This window comes from Pristis pectinata, chromosome 27 (assembly GCF_009764475.1).
Source record: "Pristis pectinata isolate sPriPec2 chromosome 27, sPriPec2.1.pri, whole genome shotgun sequence".
NCBI classification, from domain to species: Eukaryota; Metazoa; Chordata; class Chondrichthyes; order Rhinopristiformes; family Pristidae; genus Pristis; species Pristis pectinata.
The window spans coordinates 24,288,136-24,312,517 of NC_067431.1; the positions used below are offsets into that span (position 1 = coordinate 24,288,136).

General features: G+C 37.6%; 1 protein-coding gene across 3 annotated transcripts in view; it reads right to left on the reverse strand.

The window, feature by feature from the left end:
* The window catches only part of sik3 (SIK family kinase 3), a 244,102-nt gene that overhangs the window by 85,688 nt on the left and 134,032 nt on the right, over positions 1-24,382 (reverse strand). For all 3 annotated transcript variants that reach the window (XM_052039992.1, XM_052039991.1, XM_052039989.1), the window contains exon 4: positions 10,762-10,923. In XM_052039992.1, the coding sequence (XP_051895952.1) occupies positions 10,762-10,923 (162 nt within the window). The remainder of the gene's footprint in view (positions 1-10,761; positions 10,924-24,382) is intronic.

Here is a 24,382-nt window from a genome sequence, read left to right on the forward strand (position 1 = left end):
TGAATATCAAGTTTTGTAAAGTTAACACAGCATCAGTGGATACCTGCCACCAACCTATAATAGTTAGTTAAAGGCAATGAAAGTATGAATTTTATCAGTTATTTTAAATAAAATTTCTAGCCTTAAAAACTGTCAGTACAAGATTCATAAACATAATTTCTGACGCTTATAAAATTCCTTTGCCTTATATTGTTAACTTTACCTTGCCTCCACTAAAGATTAATAGTGGCTTGCTGCTTCTAAGTTATATTTGTAATTGAAAACAGTTCTTTCCAGTTAAGCAATAGATTTCAAGGAAAACAAATACATTTGGGAGCATGTGGTGGAAAACACATCACCTAGAAAATTTTAATCACTTCAAAATCATGGCAAACTTATGTTGTGGAGAGAACTCATGCTAGTGTTAGGAAACATTTTCCCTACATGCATAAAAAGAAAGAAACCTTGGGAATAACTATAACAGAAACAATGCATAATGATCAAAGATAAGCAAAAAACACAATTCCAACATCCTGAAGGAGTACTTAAAGTGATAGTTCTCAATGCTTTGTAATACTACTACAACTAATTTAGCTTGATTAAGAAGTTAACTGGCATATTTAAGATGAAAAATCATATTACAATAAAATGCCCAGGAACTGGAGTGTACAAAATTGATGATTGAATTACATTGTGCAAAGGTGTCAGAGGATCACAGTCCTTGTCTGTGCACAATTTTGGATTTGCAGTGCTTATGACTCTATTGAGCATGCCAAGCAGCCTGCAGCCATGTGCACGTCATATGCACACCTAATTTACATCTAATTTAAGGAAGTAAGCTACTGGCACACTAAGCATCGGATCAAATTTACTGATTATATTTTTGTTTAATTCAATAGAGTGGTGCACATGAAGTGTACGCTCGATTAAAGAATTTCTTGGCAACTGTACTGAAAAGTTTTCATTTGAAACATGTGAATTACACCCAAGCTTGGACCTTGAAAAACAGGCCAAAAATGTTATTTCCTACTCTATTCCTTTCCCTTGGTTCAGTTCTTCAATCTACCATCTGTATAAATTTTCTGTCCCCACAGAACCTTGGGTAAAGAATCATTCTTACTCTGTTTGTTTTACCAGTCAACTATGTCTCCTCTGCCCTTTGCCCAACCATGCTTGATGCATCTCACTGAATGCTACTTCTCACACAAACTGCTACTCTCCTAAGGCACAATTCCTGATTCTTATTACTACTTGAAGCTGTCCACTTTGTATTTCTGCCAACTTGGTCAGATAAAGAGAGAGCACAACATCTCTCTTAATTTGAACAAGGGATAAGAATGGCATTTGAGAAACAAGTTTTCTGTGCCTTGCAAACCTACAGGATGTCATCTCCATTTTACGGAAATCTTTGGACTCATTTTTATCTTCCGGCTATATTTCCAGCACTGTATTGAGTTATGTTAATTCCTTCATCACAATATTATCTTGAGGCTTCCCACCACCAATTCAATTCCATTCATAATTGGCGTAATGCATAAAGTAGAATATTCTACATTATTTAGATTTATTTGTTCAGTATTTAAATTTTTGTTGCTTGCATTGGTTAGATTGGCAAATTTTCCATAATAAAGAGAAGGGCAATTTAAATATCTGTATTTACAAACAGAATTTAGGTCTAGAAGCAGGGCGGCACAGTTGTACGGCTAGTAGACCTGCTGCCTCAGCTCCAGCAACCTGGATCCAATCCTGACCCCTGGTGATGTCTATGTGGAATTTGAAAATTCTTCCTGTGACTGTGTGGATTTCCTCTGGGTGTTCCAGCATCCTCCACATCCCAAGGACATGTAGTTAGTAGGTTAACTAGCCACTGTAATTATCCCTAACGTGCAGGTGAGTGGTAGAATTTGGCGGGACTTGATGACAATGCAGGGAGATTAAAAAAATGGGATTAGCATAAATAGATGCTTGATAGTTGGTGCGGACTCAGTGGACCAAAGGTCTTGTTTCTGTGCTGTATCACTCTAAGTGCTTACCATATACAATATTACTGTTCTAGTTTTTTTGTTTATCTTCGGGGGTACAAGTCCATAGCTCCCTGAAAGTGGCAACACAAGTGATTAGGGTAGTAAAGAAAGAGCATGGCATGCTTGCCTTAAATCGGTCAGGCCATTGAGTACAAACATTGGGAAGTCATGTTGTAGCTGTACAAGAGTTTGGTTAGGCCACATTTGGGGTATTGTGCGCAGTTCTGGTTGCCAAACTATAGGAAGGGCATGGAGGCTATGAAGAAGTTTGCCAAGATGTTGCCTGGAATGGAGTGTATTAGCTATAAGCAGAGGTTGGATAAGCTTGGATTGTTTTCTCTCGAGCTATGGAGGCTGAAGGGTGACATGATAGAAATATATAAAATTAAGAGAGACACCGATCGGGTGGATAGTCTTTTTCCCCCCAGAGTGGAAATGTCAAATATTTAAGGGTTTAAGGTAAAAGGGGGAAAACTTAAAGGAAATTTGCTAGGCAAGTGTGTTTTTTATTTTAAACACACAGAGTGATAGGTGCCTGGAACGCATTGCTAGGGGAGGTAGTTGAAGCAAATATGATGGCAATGTTCAAGCTGCATTTAGACAGACACATGAACAGGCAGAGAACAAAGCGATATGGACCATGTGCAGGCAGATGGCATTAGTTACTCAGGTGTCACGGTCAGTGCAGATTTAGTGGGCCACATGGCCTGTTTCTATGCTGTAGTGCCCTATGTTCTTTACTATTCACTTGGAGAAGCATATGAAAAAGTGGCATGACTTGCTAGCTGGCTACCAGGCTGCAAAATGAATGTTCCTTACAAACCTATAACCATCTCTACACCAGCGGATAGGTTGGTCAATCCCACAATTGCCATTCCCAACTCCTGCAGGTCCAAGAGAATGAAGAGGTGTCCAACAATAAGTGTAAATTTCTGGTATAACTAATTCCCACCCAGGGCAGGCAGTCATGCTCAATTACATGGAGCATGAAGTAGGAATTAGCAGCAGAGCAAGTAGGAGTAAAACCGAGACCCACAGCAGGACAATTCTTGCTTACTCGGAGAACAACCTGCCTTAACTAATCCTGTTTCCCCATGCTATTTAAAAGGGACAACACTCAAACAGCACCTTTTTGTCAGACTGCTCCACAGCATTCTATGACCTCATTGCCTACTCTTAAGACTCAGCCGCAATGATATTTCTGCACTCCAAATTAATTTCCTGTGAGGTTTTTTCTCCACCTAATACTTCTCTTGCCAGTGTGCATGGAGATGGATTATAGGCATCGGAGACATTGTAGGGACCATCAGGCAGGAGGCATAGAAGGGCTTATCCACCCACATGGCTATACTTTTCTGAGTTGCAATATCTATATAGGTAACCTCCTGCAACCTCAAACAAACTCTAATACGAGTGAAAATTTTAAAAAACCCCAACACTGGAAATCTGAAATAAAAAAAGACAATGTTGGAAACTCTCAGAATCAATGAGTGTCTTGGAACCGAAATGTTAAACATTCTCCTGTTCAGGTCCCTCTGATGCCTTGGGAATACAGTGAACCCCCACATTACGGAGGGGTTGCATTCCTAGAAAACTGCCTGTATCACAATTTTCCATAATGCAAACCCTTGACCAAAATTGACAAAATATGTTTTTTTTTCACATCGTGTTTATCTAGTTATTTTTTCCTCTCACATAAATTCTGTAAGAGCGAATTTTTGTTCAGTATCTCAAAATTTTTGATAGTGATTTGTGAATTCCATAAGGGGAAATTTCTGTAAACCAAACTGCTGTGACGTGGAGGTACACTGTACTATCCCTTCATTTCTGATCATTGCAGCAACCATTCTTGAAACAGCGTCACTCTGCAGTAGATGGAAAAATGCTGCTTATATTGTGAGAATGCCCCTTTAATGACTGACTCCTGAGTTTGCAACTGCAAGGGTAAGTCCTGGCAACAGGTCAATACAACAGCATGCAAAGAAACAATGCTGATCTGAGAACCTCACAACTGAAGAATGAATCCTTCATGGGCATTCGGACAACAGGATGGTGTTTTAATACTATTAAAACAGGAAAGCAATTTTGGGGCTTATAATGTTATCTTAAAAGTTATATTCTAATGAAAATCTCATTTCCCTTGTGTATATTTGTAATAACACTAAAATTATAATATTTTGTTTAACACCATCAAAAACCAATAGAAAATAAGGGAGGGGGTGGAAATCAGAGCACAGAACAGTAAATCATGAAAATCAATGAAATTCAGTTCTTATTTTAAACACTAACTCAAGGAAAAATGCAAGAGGTTAACAAAGAGTTAAGCTACATGTAAACACAGTGATTTACACGGTTTGTGGCCACCATTTTCTGAGATTCAACAGTAGTTTTTAAAGCTACTTTAGGAGTAAATATATTTAATTGTGGCACAATAGTGGTACAAAAGATGACTGAAATACATGTTTATGCAACATGTTACTATTATAGTATAATAAAGGAAAATTTATATTTAAAATGCAAAATGAAATAATTAATACAGTATACCAATCTACGCCAAATGGTATACTGTGGCCATTATACATAGTCTATTTTGTTAATAACATTACAGTCATCATGATCTAAACACTTCAGTGTGTGTGATGACATTACAAATGTTACAAGCACACTTTGACTTTGCTAAGAAGAAATTGGGAAAATTTCTTGGAGTTTTCTTCAAATCTGCATCTAACATTAAATCAAAATAACACATTTATCAGAGGAAATTACTTTAAACTGATTTAAAGGATTCAAAGGTATGTGAAATATTATGAAAAAACAGTCTGCTTTAACAGATCTGGCAAGAACCATCACAGTCTGCCTACAGAATTTAGAACATTTGGCTACATGTTAAACCAAAACAGTTTATAAGAATGAAGGTCTGTTTTATAGAACAGTGGAAGCCAGGCACTTCCTCAAGGTTATAGCGAGAGAGAGAGACAGACAGACAGACAGAGACAGACACAGAGAGAGACAGAGAGAGAGAGAGAGAGAGAGAGAGACAGAGAGAGAGAGAGAGAGAGAGAGCTGCCAACCTGCTGCAGACTCAAAACATTAGCAAAGGCCTTGCAGCAACTCTTTTTGAATGAGGACTTCAATTTCTTGGATTACTAATAATGGATGTTAAATTATCCTTAAGATGCATACTTACACTAATTGCACCTGCTTTATTTCAACCGGATAGTTAAATCAAGGTGCCCTCCCAACAAAGCAGCTAGCTAAAGAAATCTGATCAATTGACTCCATGCATAAATGAACATAAAACTTGGGACCATGGATGAAACTGCAAATCAACCACTGAGTTGAGAGCAATAGTTTTGTGTCGAGAAGTATGAATCAAAATGGATTAGGGTAGCTTTTGTGCTAATTGTTAATATAGTAATCAAAATTACAACAGCAAATTTAATCCTTCAGTTTCGAAGGACCGGTAGGTTTCTTCTGGTACCAATCAAAAACAGGAAAATATGCACCAAAGAGATTTTGAAATCTTAAAAACTTCTATTCAATTGCTGGTCTTGATCATTTATTACCTTGACACATTACAAAAACACATTGAAAACAATACTGTGGTTGCAAAATCAGTATGAAAAAGGAGAGAAGTAACAGACATCATGATCTTTCATGGGAGCTGCAGTGAGAAACAGCTTAATGTTGGTGAGAACGTTTTCTTAATTTATTCATATTTCAGGATCTGGTCATCGTTGGCATCAATCAACCTAGTTGGGACTTTTTTTTAAAAACAATTCAGTCCTTTTGAAATTGTCATTACCAATCTCCAGTTCTTTTTATATAATTCCAGATTATTAACAGAATTTATATTCCACATCTTTAAGATTTAAACTCGATTCTCTGGATTGTTGGTCCAGACCTCTTGATTACTACTCCAATTACTAAGTCGGTGTGCCACCACCAACATAAAAAAATCTATAGAGCTGTCTTTAATGATCTGGTGAATCACCGTCTTCAGTTGATAAGAGAATTAATCTAAAGTTCTGCAAAGAATACTTTCCACCAATGGAAATACACCACCCATAGTATGAGCAAAGCAACAGTAACATGAATAATGTGGTTTTCTATTTAATGATTTGGATTGGTTAATGACTTCTGTGAACAACTGCAGACACTTAGTCTATTACAAAAAAGTAAAAAAAGTAATAACATGATTCACACATATACTCTCCATGTTTATGCTGTCTCCATGTTGCACCTTTGACACTAATGCCGTGCCAAAACTAGCTCCAGCAGATGGTAAAACAATGCTAATGCCGACTAGAATTGGAGGAAGCAAGAACATCTCCATGGGATGATTGCCTGAATGGTGTGAAGCCTGCATATTTTTTTTTAAAAGAAAAAAAAATTGGTGGTACTCATTTTCAGATTCTTGTGTACAAATGATCGCTCTTCCAGCAGTGCTTCTCAAGTAGGGGAACAATATTTAAGTTACCTACTAGATCATATAACATGCAGGGTCTGCACTATAGTCTCATACCTGTTAAGCCTTACAGATTACCCACACTTCTTTGGCTTTTTATAAAGTTTTGTATCTTACAGTGCAAGATTAAAATCTTAAAAAGAAATCACACTGGGGTGCAACACATTTCAAGATGTTAATAAACCATAGGTCGAGGTATATGTGCATGTAACTCAGGGGAGATTGTGATGCAGGGAAGTATGCGCACCACACTTTGCCCCATTACCACAAAACTGTTGGGACCCCAGCGGGTTCAGCATGCTGTCAGACAGACACACACCACCCCACCCAGCCTTACAAGTTTGAAAACTCTTGCATTTAAGTTGGGCTCAAAAAAATGGTTGATAGACATGCAATCCTGGTGTGGGAATGTTACTGGGCTGTTTAAGTATGACTTGCCACTGCATCAGGACTAAAATACTAATTCATTATCAGGTTCTGATTTCTTGTAAATAAGAACATTGTTACAGAAGTAAAATATTCTGCACTGCACACATCCCCATCCACCCACCTACCTACCTACCTATCTACCCCAAGCCTGTTCTCCCATTGAACTACAAATGGCTGATCTGTGCTTCAACTAAATTTACTCAGTAGAGATGCTAAATTTAATTGATATAGCTATTTAAATTAGCTTATTTCTGAAGAACTTGCATGAAGAATGAGAAATGCATCTAAATGTGTTACTATCTGTAGGAACCCTAATTTACATTATAAATAGCTTTAAAAGCCAGAATCTTAGAGTTTTACTGGCAGGCTCTTAAGGAGTATATTCATCTTCAGTTACTTGCAGTAACGATGCAATATAATCATGGTTTTCTGTTGTATTCTGTTTCAGAAATTCTGTACCAGAAATGACAACACACAGCCAATACCATATGCACAGTCAGTGTATGTGACCAATGACAATTTTCAAAGTTATAGTCCTTGGAAGGAATTACTGGAAAATTAGCATTAATTTTGGCCATCAATATATTATTATGATTATGAATGTGTTAGGAGGCAGCAACCAACAGTGATTCACAGATCGGGCAGACAACTATCAATGATTCATGCCAAGATATTAATAGCACTGAAGTGAGAAATGAACAATTGTGTGACACAATAATTTTATTTGCACATCCTCCTCCTTTTATATTCTTCCTCCAAACCTTTTTCATACGAGTGTCATTGTCCTTCAAAAGTTTTTCTGAAGTAATCAACTGAGTATTTTTGGCTAACCCAAGAAAATACGCTCGTCCACACCCAGGCCTTCAATTAAGGGATTGTTCACTTCACCTCACTCTGATGATACAATCTCTAATACCTGGAGGTCGCTGTTCAGTTTTAATCTCTTATCTAAGGAACCATAGATCGGTTTCGAGACAATGCAGCACAGATTTATCAGAATCTTTCCTGGGATGAAATCTCTTTGAAATAAATAAAATTCTTAGAATACTTCATAGATGCTGACAGGTGAATTTCGCTGGTTGGAGAGTCTAGAACTAGGTGTTACAGTTAGCTTCTTAGAATGAAGATAAGGAGGAATCACCATGCTAGAGGACTCTCTGAATCTCTGAAATTCTATACTCCAGAGGGTTAGGTTCTTAGCCTTTGAGCATATTCATGAAAAAGATGGATACAGTTTTGGACATTACGGGATTCATGGAATATGGGGATGGAAAAGTAGAGCGGAGATTGTAAATCCAGCATGGTAACATCAAACTGCAGAGGAGGCTTGAGGGGTAGTATACTTCTACAATTTTTTTTTTTAAGTGTTCAGTAATAATTTATCCTGGAGAATTTTCATGGAAGGAAGCGAGTAGTAGAAGCTCATGAGTGAGAGCCAACATTTTTCTCAAATAAAATGTCGAAGAGAGCTTATCTTACACAATAAACTTTTCTAACATAGAACAGTAAACTTGTCTAATTATGAAGGTGCATTAGAGCCTTTTGAACTCAACAATCAGTTCAACAGTTTCAGGTAATCGGCCAATCCAATCTTGTATCTCACACTTCCAGCATTCAGTACTTTCTTCGCTTCTCTCCCCCCTCCTTCTGGTATTTCAGATTTCATTCATATCCTTCAAGTTACACCTCCTCCAAATGTACCTTTTCATATTCATGAGCCTTTATTGCATTTTTTTCCATCACCACTTATGTCACTCAACCTCTCTCAGTTTCCATCTCATCAGAGACCTTCTATGTTCTACCCACTCTCCTTTCTGCGACTTTAAGTGTGTTTAATTTCTGACTTTATCCAGTTCTAATGAAAAGTCATTAACTAGAAACTTCGATTTGGTTCCTCTCATCGTGAGTGCTGCCTGATCAGTCAACATTTCAGGTCGGGACCTTCATCTGGACTCCAGATGAAGGATCTCAACCCAAAACATCGACTGTCCATTTCCCTCCATTGATACTGCCTGACCCACTGAGTTCCTTCAGGGCTTTGTGCAAAAAGGGAAACCTTCAATGGAATCAGGCATAAATGTGATAAATTAAAAGAGAAGCAAAAGAAGCCTCTTCAGGAAAAATGGAAAATTTCTAAAACTACATTGAAAATGCAGATTTTAGCAACTCAAAAAAATGAGGAGTTTGTAGGCAGACTGCACATTGCATGAACAGCCTAATAAAAACTGAAATTAAGAAAAAGTGAAAAGTTGATACAAAGCCGACAGAAAAGAGATGGGTGAAAACTACATGATGGAAACAAAGGTCATTAGGTACAATTGGACTAGGATGCTGAAGACAGCAAGAACTTTGTAATCGGTTTAGAGTAGTATTATACATTCTACTTAATTAATCAAACTTTTACGACGTGCAGCTAATTGTTAAACTGGTATGGTAATGCTTAATGTGGTAAACAGCTTGAATAAAGCTGGTTTCAGTAATGATCTGTCATGTGACCAGAAGTACTTGTCATGCAACAGGAAGTTGTCTGATGATGTGTATAACAAGAGGTTTTGCCATTGATAGTGAGAACCTCTTTGGACTAGAGTTGGAAGTAGTGTCAAGGACCATAAATAGAGAAAACATGCCTACGTTTGCTTTTGCCAAGGCCTTGCAACTGTAGAAGGGATGTCAGGGCATTGTTTTGTTTTCTCTTGAGAACTATTTGTTTCCTGGATTGAATGAGAAAACTTTGCCTTCAAACTGTAGTTGTGCTGATTAGGATCAGTGGGTTACTGAAGACTCTTACATTTGCTATTGCCAGGAACTGCAGGCAAGATATGAGAATTCTGTTTGCTTGAAGAGTGTAAGCTGCTTGTTCTTGTTACTAATGGTGTAATAAAACAATTTTCTTGAACATATTGATTGGATCAGAACCATATTGTAATAAACCAGTGCAAACAATGCAAATGTTTTGCTATTGCCTGGAATAGATAAAAGTAGCTAAAGAATTTGGTTCTAATTCTAGAAGAGATTCTGCAATATACTGTATAAGGTGACCAAAGCAATAAATAGGAAATTAAGGAAAAGTGTCTTTATCCAGCAACTGGTATAATTTGCTACTGCAAAGAATTGAGGTGAATGGCATCAATGCAATTAAGAGGACGCTAACTAATGGGGAAGATATAAAAGGAACACAAGGTAATGTTGATATTCCGGGTAGGAGGCGGCATCTTTGGTATATAAACATCATCATACACCAGTTGAGTTAAATAATCTGTGCAGTTCATTGACTGTAAAGCTGTGGTGAATTAGAAGAAATAATTAACAACTATTAAGTAAAACATAAGATTTGAGATGGAACAAATGCTAAATCGTTGAAATCAATGATGTAACGATGGGCTAAAACGACTGAGTAAAGGTTGGTAGAGATATTAAGGGATTTCACAGTATGATAGTTCACAAAGTGCCAGAAGATGATCAATTATCTTTTGACTGTTCTTTGCTTTGATTAATAGTCCTCATGTTAAATACTTCCCACTTCTTTCTGTGAGGACATGTCCAATTTACCTTCTCTCCTAGGCAGAGATACCAGGTAAAAAGTCAAGTACCTCAAGGAACAGCATGTGAAATTTACAAATCTTTGTTCTGTGATTATCAAAAAATAAAACTGCAAAAGCGTGCATCATACCAAATGTATGAATAAAAACTGGCACAAAAATAAGTAGCCATAGTTAAAAGTAAAATGTGACATCTCTAATGTATGTTGACAATAATTTATTCAATGTTACATTTACTCCAATTCACATGCTTCAATCCATGCAAAGTGGTTCATATAAAATTCAGTAGTTTATAAACAGTGGGAAATTAAAATCTATGTACCTGCAATCTTTATGTTAAGGTTAGCATCCAGGAGTAGGTTTTCAGCTTTCAGGTCTCTATGTACAATATTTCGACAGTGACAAAAATGGACAGCTGCAACAATTTGCTTGAATTTCTTTCGGGCTTCCTTCTCTGCCATTCGTCCATGGGCCACAAGGTGATCTACAGTTTTGAAAGAGGAGTGGAAAAAGGAGGTAGAATGTGAAGTACATGAATTAAAGAGCAGCTTCAACAAGTGATACCTCACATTTTTCTGGCTTACAGCCAGTAAATGTGATGATACTAAATAATAATAACATAAAAGGTAGTTGTTGGTAAATTTATCAAGACCAAAAGCTATATACTTTTTCTTTAGGCACCACTGCATTACCTCCCTGTACAACTAACAGATCCCTTCATATGTATTTTTGTTTCAACCAATACAAAAGAATTAATGCAGAGAAAAGGAAAATAATCCATTATGGTAGAGTTTAGCTTGGAGGCAAGTCCATCCTACTTGGAACATATTTTAGAAAAGTCAACTATAACTGGTACTCACTCATGATTCCAGCAGCAAATACTGCATAATGCTTTTATTAGTTAAAACTAAAATATTGAAACCCTAAGTTTAAAGGACCACTCTCTCCCGTAACTCAACCACCAGTTAGACCATTACCTCCAACTACAGTAAACACTGCTGAACTCATGCAAGACCACTGGTACATAGGGTTTACTGCGTTCAGGTTGTAACCATGCTACAGACTGAGATGCCAGAACCTAGACAGCTCAGTTCAGACTCGGAGAGGAAAAAGTAAATGGTCTCCCTTCGCCAGGCTGAGCCCTCGTACCTCCTGGTAGATTTTCAAAAGCAACATTTACAGCAACCAGAGGAACTGGGCATCTACAATGAATGGCATGCTTTCCTTAAGGATACTATGTACATTCAACCAAAAAGAGGAAAAACTACAATGATGCCAAACACATCACTTAATGCTCTACTATGCAGATTTGAGTTCAATGTATATTCTTGCTAATTTCAGACAAGGTACTATCAGAAATTTAGTTTTCCCAAATTAATTCTCTGTTAAAGACTTCAGAATAGCTGGATTTAGCAGTTATCCATAGTTAGCTTGAGAAGGTTGTTGGTAATTTGACAAGATTCCTTGATCTGCTGCATTCCTTGCTCCAACACTGTTGCTAAATATAAAGTGCAAGGATTCTTAGCCAGCAACAATAAAGGAACAATGATGCATCTAAGTCAGGACAGAATACAAGTTGGAGGGAGACTTCCAGGTGATAATCCTCTAGAGGGTAGAGTCATAGGGTACAAAGTACTCATTTAAGACTATACACTGAGGGCTTTAATATTTTGGTTTTAGTACGTAAAAACATTCTGTGTCACACCCCACCCCTCCATTCAAAGGGACTTCTTGGAAAAATCCCTTTCCACCCCCGCCCCCCCCCCAAACCAATAATATTCTATGCTAACAATTAATAGCAACCATGCAGTATATATAATTTTCTTTCAGAATATGATGTATGGTTTTCAAAATGAGCATTGATCAATGCTCTGGTGGTAGTGAAAAAAGAACTAAAGAACAAAAGCACAGATGGAAATGGGGTGTAAAATCAAAGGAGTGCACGATTGCATGGAAGAAAACTAAATAAAATAAAGGAAAAGCTTGAAGAAGTCTGCAAATAGAGTTGTTACTTTCTATGGTTATCAACAAAACTGCCTGTTAGATTTAGGAGCAACTACATGATGAATCACACAAAGTCAAAACATCCAGTCTCAACCTCTGGTGCAATAGAAATATTAGACAGAAGTTGTAACTAAAATAAAAAGAAAGAAGATATCAATACAAATGACTTTATATGGGCAATGGTGCAAATGAGGATCACATTGAACTAAACAGACAGACCTGTCAGTGAACTGCTTTGCAAGAGAGCCCAGCAGTGAGAACTCTACAGAGTACCCACACTAGCCTTACAGAAAGGATTTGCCGATGGTTATTAAAATGATTTGTGACCCATTGCCAGCATGATGGGTAATAAAAATATTCTTTAGGAAAGCCTGGAGATACCTGGCAATCCAGCTGCAAATGTGCAGAACACACAGGTCGCTATTTTAATTTAGTTGCACTTATTGAAATTGCACTGATTGAAAGATAATGCATCTTATTCACTGAAGATTTTAAATGAATTAAAATAAAAAACTGAAAGATTTAACCCCATATATATTACAGATACAACAAACTGGTGGTAAACACTGGTAAGTTCAAATTTCAGTTAATGGAAATCATCAGGACATAAGCACTAATGCAGCTTCAATGGAACTGATTTTCAGTACTGAATTCTACATTGAAAGTACAATACGTACAACTGAAGACAATTTTTTGCACCAAGGTCTTTGTCCTTCTACCCTGTGCTGAAAGTATAAATCTGTTTTGACCTTCCACACCAAGTATGACAACCATCTGCTCCATGACCAGCTTCCTTTAACACGATTTATACAATTTTGATTTCACTCCAAGCAAGAAATTACACTTTTTTATAACAATATTATTTAATGATAATTCTACATTAAATTCTGTCAAGTATATAAATCTCAAACTTACAAGATATCCTGATGCAGCAAAGAAGCTATGCTCTAAAGAAAATATAGATTCCATGTAAGTATCACAGAAATATTTTATCTACTCATTCTCACAATGTTATTCATAAGAACATATCATGTGTAAATTAGCTGCCACATTTGCAGTAATGTAACAGCATCTACATTTCAAAAGCAATTAATTTATTGTAAAGTGCTTTGGAAGGTTGAGGTTGGGAAAGCCACTAAGTAAATGTAAGTGAAGACACAAGAGACTGCAGATGCTGGAATCTGGAGTGAAAATGAGATGCTGGAGGAACTCAACGGGTCAGGCAGCATCTGTGGAGGGAAATGGGCAGTTGACATCTCAGGACAAGACTCTTCATCTGGACTGAAAGATCAGAAGGAAGATAGCTAATATAGAGAGATGGGGTGGGTGGGGGAGACGAGGCAAGAACTGGCAAGTAACAGGTGGATCCAGGTGAGGAGGGGTTGATTGGTGGACGGAGTCAAATGGGGGGAGGGAAGAGTGGAAATAATGATAGAGACTGGGAGGTGAAAAGTGGAGACAACAAAGGGCTGCAAATTATGGAATCTGATAAGAAAGGAAGGTGAAGAGTGGAATCAAATAATGGAGAGATAGTGGGCAGTTAGGAACAGTGGGGGGAGGGAGGAAGAGAGAGACATAGGGAATCTAGGGAGTAATACATGGGTGACAGGAAGATGGAGCAGATAGGGAAGGGAAAACTGGATGATGGGGGCTGGATTGGAGAGAAGGGTATGTGTGGGAGGACCTGGGTAGATCAGAAGGAGGGAGAAGGAGACAGAGAAGAGGCAGGATACCTGAAATTGGAGAATTCAATGTTCTTGGAATTGGGTTGTAAACAACCCAGACAGCATTGGTAATTGGTTTATTACTGTCATATGTACAGAGATACAGTGAAAAACTTTGTTTTGCATGCCATCCAGATCATTCCATATACAAGTACATCAAGGTAGTACAAAGGGAAAAGCAATAACAGAATGCAGAATACAACGTTACTGTTATAGAGGAAGAACAGTGCAAGGGCTATGACGAGGTAGATTGAGAGATCAAGGGTTCATCTTTATTGTACAAAAGGTCTGTTCGAGAGTCTTATAACAGTGGGATAGAAGCTGTCCTTCAGCCTAGTGGTTTCATGTTTTTAAGCTTTTGTATCTTCTGCCTGATGGAAAGGGGAGAAGAGAATGACTGGGATGGGAGGAGTCTTTGATTATGTTGGCTGCTTTCATGAGGTGTTCTTCTAGTTTGCATTTTGCCTCACCCTGCCAGCGGAGGAAGCAGAGGACAGACAAGTTGGTGTGGAAATGGGAAGAGGAATTAAAATGGCTTGCAACCAGGAGTTCCAAATAGCCAGTGTGGTCAGAGGACAGATGTTCGGCAGTGGTCACCTAGTTTGCGCTTGGTCTCACCAATGTAGGAGGCATCATCAAGAGCACCAAATGAAGTAGACGAGGTCAGAGGATATGCATGTGAATTTTTGCCTTGCCTGGAAGGGCTGTTTAGGTCCATGGGTGGAGGCAAGGGAGGAGGTACAGGAATAGGTTCAGTCTAGGGATTCTTTCCGTCCTGATGAAGGGTCTCGAACTGAAACGTTGACTGTCCTTTCCTTCCCAGATGCTGCCTTGACCCCCTGAGTTCTTCCAGCATCTCATTTTTTGCTTAAATAAATGCAAATATGTTTTTTTCAAACACTTCTTTCAGAAATGTGTTGCTAAAATGAGGCATTAAGTTCACCCTCACAAGAATACAGTTTTATAATGAGAGCTTAGTCATTGAGTAGCACAATCAGGAAATGCATTTTCACTCCAAGGGTGATAGCACTTCAAAATCTACGGATGTTAGGACAACCGAAGCTTTCAAGACTGGGAGACACACATTTCTGTTAGGTGCAGTTATCAAGGAATTTGCACTAAAGCAGGAAATTGGATTTGTCGTCCAGATTAGTCATAATGTAATGAACAGCAGAGTAGGCCCTCAAATGCATACAGTGGTTTATTCTTGTTCCTATATTTCTATGTTTATTTGATCCAAATTCAAAGTATTCCAGATGTTATGAAATAGGACCCCATGATATCAGTTTGGTTGGCAAAATAAATATTTCACTTTCATGTGAAATGCTAAACTGGCAAAATAAATCAAAGGATAGCATGTGCCAACAGATTAATGTTCTGCCAAGGGACGGATACATTGATAGCTGTAAAAGTTTATATTTTAACAAATGTACAAATGAATCACAACTACTGAAAAGTTGAATTGCATGGAGGTTAACAAAATCTGAAAGCAAGGTCATCCATGAGCAAATATATTAAGTTTTCATTAATTCATTGGGCATTTAACATTTGGATTAAAAAGGGATATTTTACTGCAAAAAAATGAAGCATTTTACAATTTTATAAAGACATTCCCTCAAGTCCAAGCAGCAGAGATTTGGAAGTATCTGCCACATCACCAATACAGTCCTCCATCATGAAATCCATCTGGACCACAAAGTACAATTAGACCCTGCTCTCTTTTGATAAAACCACTCAATTCTACAGGATCATTCACAGATGTAGAAACGCTATCTTTTTCTTTCACTTCAAATTTCTTCTGAAATCCTTCTCTCATGCCCCACATTGAGTGCACCCATATTACACATTTGTGCAAAGGCTTACTTGTCACAGATTAATACTACTAATTTAATTACTTCTGCTGCATTCCACTTCCCAGCCTAAAAAAGGCAACTATCTACCAAGATTCTACTTCTAAATAGCTCTCGACTCACTTCTTGGAGTTTCCTTCCTATCAAACTCTTTCGTGGCTCATTTCTCCAGGAGACCTCTGAACCTCATGGTCCTTCCCAGTGAAACTCTCACAAATTCCCCTCCAGACCTCCGCGATTCCAAACTATGGTCCCACTTCTAATGTTCTTACCTTTTCAAAATTCCTCAAACATGATGCATATCCATGGCTTTCTCTTCAACCTCTTGTGTGAATGTCTCCAACCAATATTCCATCCTTGTTATAGCACTAAATTAACTTCAACTGAAGTTACACTTTGTATCATTGACTGTGGTGCATTATCCCTGCTTCATAACACAGTAGTCTTTGTCATATTTCTGAACCATTTGTCATGGTCAAGCATTCCTCCACTACCCCTCCTCTACTGTGAATCGGTAGAACTAACTCCCCTTCGTTGACTTCACTCCTATGTATAATATAACCAAAGCATCTTAGCCATGGTTTCCCTTCCCAATCCCACAAAATTATTTCCAATGTCCCCCAAGGATCCATCTCTATCCACATCCTTTTCATCTGACCGCTACTCCTTGATGACCCCGACCAAAGATACAAGATCAGCTTACATGGGATCACCATTCCACAATCATGTAGCTTTTCCAAAACCTATCACCAAATCTATAAATCCAACCACCAATTCTATCTTTCAGGTCAAATTCCACTACATTCTCTTCAATCTGAACTTCCAATTCCACATACTTCCCATCATTATAATCCACAGACACTCCATATCACTGTACTCACCTCATACCAGCCTATCTATTATTGCAAGCTTCATCCACACTTGTGTTACCTGTAGACACAGCTATTTAAACCCTCCCCAGGCTAGTATATCATCCTCAGCTCTCTACAAACTTCAGTTCATCCAGCACATTGCTTATATTCTTTCCCTCCCTCAATACAACATGTCAAATCATCCTTCAGGGCCTCCCCAATGAAACAGGGAAGCTGAAAGTAATCATGCATTGGGGAGAAGCAGACACAGTAGATATATCTAACTGCAGGAAAATCAGGATTGGGAATTAAACATTGCAGGGCATAACACATTCAGAAAAGATACAAGCGGAAAAAAACGTGAGTGGATTCACAATACTTATTAGGGTTAATCTAATGGCAGTACAAAAAGAGTGACACAGCGAAAAGGAAGACCAAAAATAGAATCCACATAGACAGATATACAAGGATCAATCACATTAATATGCATAAACTACAAGTTACCCAAAGTAGGTGAAAGAAAAATTATACAGACAAATAACAGAAGTAAAAAGCATAGTTATAATCAAGGGGATTTCACCCACCACAATATTAACTAAAGAATCCAGTGAAGAGATAGAGGTGTTACTACACATATTTAATAATTCATTATAGTAAGATGTAGTGCTAGAGGACAAACCATTGGCTAATATGATACCTATATTTTAGAAGGGGGCTAGAACATATCGAGATAACTTAAACCAGTCAGTTTAATATTGGTTTTGAGAAAAATAATGGAATTCCTATTAGAGGTGACAATAGAAGAACAGCTAGAAAAAATGATGAATAGTCAGCATCCATTTCAAAAGAGAAAATCTTGTTTGAGTTGAAGATATTAAACAAAGTAGATAATGGCAAAACAATCTGCTGGAGGAACTCATCAGGTTAAGGAGCATCCGTGTGGGAAAGGAATTTTCGGTGTTTCGGGTCGAAACCCTGGATTAGGACAGGCTCATGTCTGGATAATGGTAATGCACCTAATTTGACAAGGTACCCCATAATAAATCAGAGAATGCAGAGCCAGGAAACAAGCAGCAGAATGAATTTCAAGCAGGCTTCAAGATAGAAGGCAGGATAGTCATTCACAGTGGGAAGGATGGGTGATTGTGTTCCATAGCTCCCATTAATGCTTTAAACCCTGGGAGTCAAAAACAGAATTCCTATTTGCAGATGATACCAATTTTTTTGGTGGGTGTTGCAAGTACTCAATAGTGAGGAGGACTACAACAAATTACAGGATAACATAAACTTGCAAAATGGACAAATAATTGGCAAAAGAAATTCAACATTAGTAATGCAAGATAGTATATTTTGGTAAAAAGAATAGGAAGGTCATTGTTACTTGGAAGTTGCAAGTCTGGCTTGGATAGAGGCACAAAAGGATCTTGAATACAAATACACCAATCAGTAAAGTTATGCCACAAGCTAAAGGCCGTAAAAGAGCAAACCAGCAGCTCCGAGTGAAAGCGAATGTTTATAACGATGATACCAGAAATGTGAGGGAATGAGACCAGAGTTCTTTTCTCTTGAGTAAAAAGATCCAAAATACAGTCTAACAGAGGTCTTTAATATCGTTGAAGGTTTTTTTTAGAGTGGAAAGAGAGAGCATGTTTCCATTTGTGGAGACAAGCATAGCTACAGGTCACCTGTCCTAAAGTGTGGCTGAGGCAAATATGACAGATGCATTTACAGAAAGGCTGGACAAATCTGTAAGGGAGAAGGAAACAAAAAATTGTTGATGGACTCAGATATAAAAAAGGCAGGGGAGGCTCGAATGGAACATAAATGCCAGCAATAGACAGGTTAAATCAAATGTTTCTTTCCTACATAATCCGATTGCTGGGTTGCGTTCAGCTCAGTGACAAATCCTTGCTTTGTATATTCTACTGACTCAAGCCAAGCATCACCATTTCCGTCGCACCACAAACGGCTGCCATTCCTTTGTTGCCTAGGGTGGGTGCTCTAGTATTGATGCCCTCTAATCTTCAGTTTCACTTGCCTTAAAACTTCCCACTTTTACAAAGTTTTTAGTCATCCCACCCAAAGCTCAATGTTCATTTTTCCCTTATATGCCTATGAAGTGCCCTGAGCCATTTTTTGTACAACATAGGCACCATAGGACAACACTAAACTTCCGCTGCAGCTAAATTGATGTAGTAATGACAAGCTACAGATTTATATAGTCAAATAAATGCACTTTGGTTTTGAATATTTTATTAGGACAGATATGAGTGTACACAAACTATATTACAGCACTGCCATGGCCAAGCAAACCTTCAGTCCCTCTGTCACTTTGACATAGAACATGCTGTCACTATTGTGAAAATAGTGTCTATTCAAAATTGCTCAAATCAAAAATTATTTTAAAATCAAGCAGATGAAAGTGGAATTACACAATAATCAAAACTGGAATTATGCAACCCTAAATACAGGTTACAATTTCTAACTAACTTATCAATGAATATTTTGACTAGACAAAACAATTTTTGACCTGCATAGCCTTTTAAAAGTGGAAGGTAATTACAATTCTCTTACTGATGTTTCTCAAAATTATATTTATTACATCATTCATTTGCTGTCACCTTTATGATTAAATCTAAAATGATAAAGCACAGCAACTTTCAATATTGAAGTTCTACTTACGTCTACAAAACACCCCAGCTTTTCTCTAATGGCTTAGGACAGAAAAATATTTAACTGAATTACTGTATTCTAACCTTCTGTTAGCCATTTTTACCCCAGACAGGAAACTGCAATTAGGTAAACAATTTTCTCCTTTAGTCCTAATAGCTCCCACCTCACACTTTTCCAAGCCAATTCCCAATGTAAAAGCCTTTACTCTAAAGACAATTGTCATATTTTCTCCATAAATTATTTTATAAATTAATTCTTCTCATTTTCTAACTTTAATCACATCCTGTGCCATTATCTAACCTCTGCTGATATCATTCTCTATCTGGTTAATCTGAAATATTCAGCTTTCTCAGCTCTGTAACCAAGTTGGTTTTAAAGATTTTTCAGAATGATAAATTCTCAACTCAAGCAAGAAACCAGCTCAAAAGTTAGAAAGAAGTACTTCCTTTATGTTAAACTGTCAGTTGGCTAAACTACTACAGCAACTGAATCCTCACTTTGCACTAATGATTCCCACTTGCCAAGTATAGTTTTAATTGTAAGAGAAAATGATGGTGCCAAAATCAGATACTTCCCTAAGAAGGCAGAGAAAAACTACCATATACTTTGACCCAAGGAGCTTCTCAGTACTTGGTGGTTGATTGCAGGTTAAGAGATTTAGAGCACAGCCTTATCAGGCAACATTGTACAAGAGGTCCTAGCAAAGGCAAGAATAAAATCTGAATTCAGTTAGGAATAAAATAAAGGGCATAAAGTGAAGGGGAAGGTTTCTGACACAATAGTGCTCTTGGAAAATATCAAGGAATTAAAATAAATCTTTCAGCCGATTTTCTTAAAAGTCGTAATTTGATAAAGAATAATGGTCATTGAATTTAGCAAAGGGTAGCAGATATTTTAAAAAATGTACAACTGGCATAAGTTTTTTGAGAAATCTTAAGACTAAGCACTCTTGCAAACTAGGCATTTAAAAACAAATCCTTTTGTCAGATCAAAATTAGGGCACAAAATTCTTAATGCTTTTGTGAAAATCCTGTTAATAAACTTGCCAAATTGTTATCCATTAACATTAATTGACAGCAATGCTGTAAAGATTGGAAGAGTTGTTTTACCAGAATAATAATAATGTACTCTTCAACTGAGAACCCTGATGAAAATAATTTTCCTAAGTTGAATTAACATCAAGGCTGTAGCACAGTAAAGGTGAAGAACACTGAAAAAATTCTAAATCTGTCCAAAGAGCTTGAATATAATTAATATCCTGACAATTAGTGATATGAATCATGAGAAAAACTGCAAATAAGTGAAGTAAATGACACTCTTGGTGCAGAACATCAGAGCTGTTGCTAGAAACAAGTGTCGTATCAATGTTGAATATGAGATCGTGTCACTAGGAAAGATTATACAAGGGTTTCAACAAGGAAAATCTTAAAAGGGACTGTGTTCTGTAATTATCTCTATTCCTTCTCAATTGTATGACAGCCTATTAATTTACTTTCCTGCTTTTTCTAAAGCAAAGGATTCAATCTTTGCAGCTTACAATTTCAAAAACTATTTTTGGATCCTAAAATATGTAGCTTGTTAGCTATTTGATGCAATTTCAGATACTCATACTCCTATTAATTTGTTAGCAAGTCATTATGATAGCTGGAAAGTTCATAAAGGAAGTAAATGATCATTAAGACATCAAGATCTTTATTGGTAATCCACAATTCCAGCAAAAAAATAAGTTATCAACAGCTGCAATAAATTAAAAATTAAACAAGTGGCTAAAAAGGTAACTATTTATCTCATTTGTGGGTCAAATAAGCATAATTAGATGCAGGACTTAGGACCAAACATAAGAAAAGATTCAGGAAATTCGCTGGAAAAGGAAAATGGTTAGCTGATTGACAAGCCGGTCCACCAATGACAAGCCAACAAGCACTTATTCTCACATAGTAACACAGCTAGAAAAACATCTCTGCATGTTTCACATGTTGTAGGGGTCCAGTGAGAAAATTCACACGTGAGCAGACAGGTATGGAAAATTAAGTAGTACTTGAAGGCACAGTTTAAGATACAGATTTTAAAAAGCCTTTTGATATTAGAGAAGTACATTTAGAAGCGCAAGGCAAGTATGGAGGACAAATACTAGTGAACAATATGATAATAAGTGACAGTTCATAAACAGGAATAAGCATAGCCATTTTTTATTGCAAACGTTGAAGTTATCAAGAAGGGTGATCTCAGTTGAAAATAAGTTATTTTGCTTTTGTTGAAAATCACAATTATCACTTAATTTACACTATTCTTAATTGCACAAGCTGCAATAAAAAACATAAAAGATAAAATGATTTGTAAGTTGGTGCTCCCTGTCTTCATTAACCAAATTAACAATTATGTGTCATCAAAATTTTAAATCAGGCTTTTTCCCCCTGCAGAAACTATTCAGTAAGAAAATTAGTGATTTCACTAATTAACCCAAACAAACTGCACTCTATAAACACTGTGATAAAGAGATGCCTTGGGAAACTGAGTTTAAGGTTTAATGCCTCAAATTAGAGTCAGAGTTCGGCCCACCATGTCCATGCCAACCTTTTTGCTCATCTATACTAATCCCATTTGCCCACACAAGGTCCGGATCCTTCTTATATCTTGACTATTTGAGTGCCTGTCTAAATGCCTCTTAAACAAAGTGATTATATCTGACTCCACCACATCCTCTGGCAGCACATTCCAGATATCAGCCACAATCTGCGTAAAAAACTTTCCCCTCAAAACCGCTTTAAAACTCCTACCTCTCACCTTAAAACTATGCCCAACCATGTGAAAAAGATTTGGACTTTCTACCATATCTATACCTCTCATAATTTTATACACCTCTGTCAGGTCATCCCCCAGCCCCCTTTGCTCCAGGGAAAACAAGTCCAGCCTATACAATCTCTTCCCATAACTAAAGCCCTCCAATCCAGGCAGCATCCTGGTGAATATTCTCAAAATCCTCTGCATTCTCTCCAGCGCAACCATAAGGTGGCAACTAGCACTGCACACAATACTCCAAGTGCAGCCTAACCAGCATCCTGTAAAGTTGCAACATACTGTCCCAACTTTAATATTCTATGCCAGCATGCCACGCCTTCTTCATCATCTTATGTTGCTACTTTCAGGGAAGTATGGACTTGCACCCCAAGGTCCCTTTGTTCATCAACATTCCTTAACACCCTACCACTTATACATATCCTACCTCCATTTGACTTCCCAAAATGCATCATCTGGCACTTATTGAAATTAAATTCCATATGCCATCACTCTGCCCAACTTCCCATCTGATCTATATCCTACTGTAGTTCTAAACAACATTCCTCGCTATCCATAACACCACCAACTTTCATGTTATTCACAAACTTACTAATCACACCAACAACATTCACATACAAGTCATTAATGTATATCACAAACAAGGGTTCCAGCACTGATCCCTGCAGTACACTAGTCACAGACTTCCAATCAGAAAACCTTCTTCTGCAAGTATCTTCTGCAAGTATCTTCTGCCTCCCATCACCTATTTTGCCTATATAAACATAAGTAACAAAGGAGCCTAGCAGCTGTCGTCATACTTCCTACCTTAAAATATTTCACTCGTAACAGCAGAATTTAATGCGGTTAGTATGCATGCATGCAAACTTGATTTCATCTACTTTTAGTGCACTAAAATGCCTCAGGAATTAACATTAATGCTGATTTTAGTTACCCACAAAATCTACGAGGATACTGGAAAAGATATTTGAAACAGTGCTAGGGTGATTTATACCCAGAAAGATGCACAAATGGAATCTGTGCTTTTCCCAATGGCAGCTGCATAGAATCAATGTAATTGGGGCATCTTTGCCAAGCTGTACACAAAGAGGCTCATCAGACCTTAAAGATCCCAACCCCATGGCAGCTATACACCAGCTGCATAAAACGCTGGCATGGTAAGGAAAACGTGAATGGACAATGCAGTCTTCAGTTTATGTGGCCACACTTCCCCACCCCCAACCCTCACACCATCCCCAATGCAATCCACTGTCGTAGAGAAGTTCTATGCAAGGAGTTAAATTATCAGTGAGGAAGAGATATAGAATACAACAGTAAACTGATGGGAAACAAAACTGAACTGTAAAGAAATGTAAACTATAGGTATATAAAACTAAAATACCAGCGAGGGCAAATGTGGGTCTCCCACAGACAGAAGGGAATAAGGAAATGAGAAAGAATTTAAACAAATATCTTGAGTCTGTCTTCACAAAAAAGCAAAATCTACTGAGAAATACTGGAAAATTAAGGGTCTAGTGAGAAAGAGGAACTGGAGGAAATTAGTATTAGTAACAAAACAGTACTAAAACTATTGGTAAAATTGAAAGCTAATAAATCCCAAGGGTCCAATGATCTACATCTCAGTTTTGAAAGTAATGGTTACATCGATAGTGAATGCATTGGCTTTCACCTTTCTAAATTCTAGATTCTGAAATTGTTACTGCAGATTGGAGGGTAGGAAATGTGATCTCACTTTTTGAGCAGGAAGACTCATGACTGTGTGGTCAGATTCTGCTGTAAATTATCTACAAGTTCGCAGACAACACCACCATAGTGGGCCAGATGTCAAATAACTATGAGACGAAGTACAAGAAGGAGATAGGGAGCCTAGTGGCATGGTGTCAAGACAACAACCTTTCTTTCAATGTCAGCAAAACAAATGAGCCGATCATTGACTTCAGGAAGTGGGGCAGAGCACACACCCCTGTATGTATCAATGGTGCTGAGGTGGAGATGGTTGAGAGCTTCAAGTTCCTAGGTACAAAATTCACCAGTAGGTTGTTCTT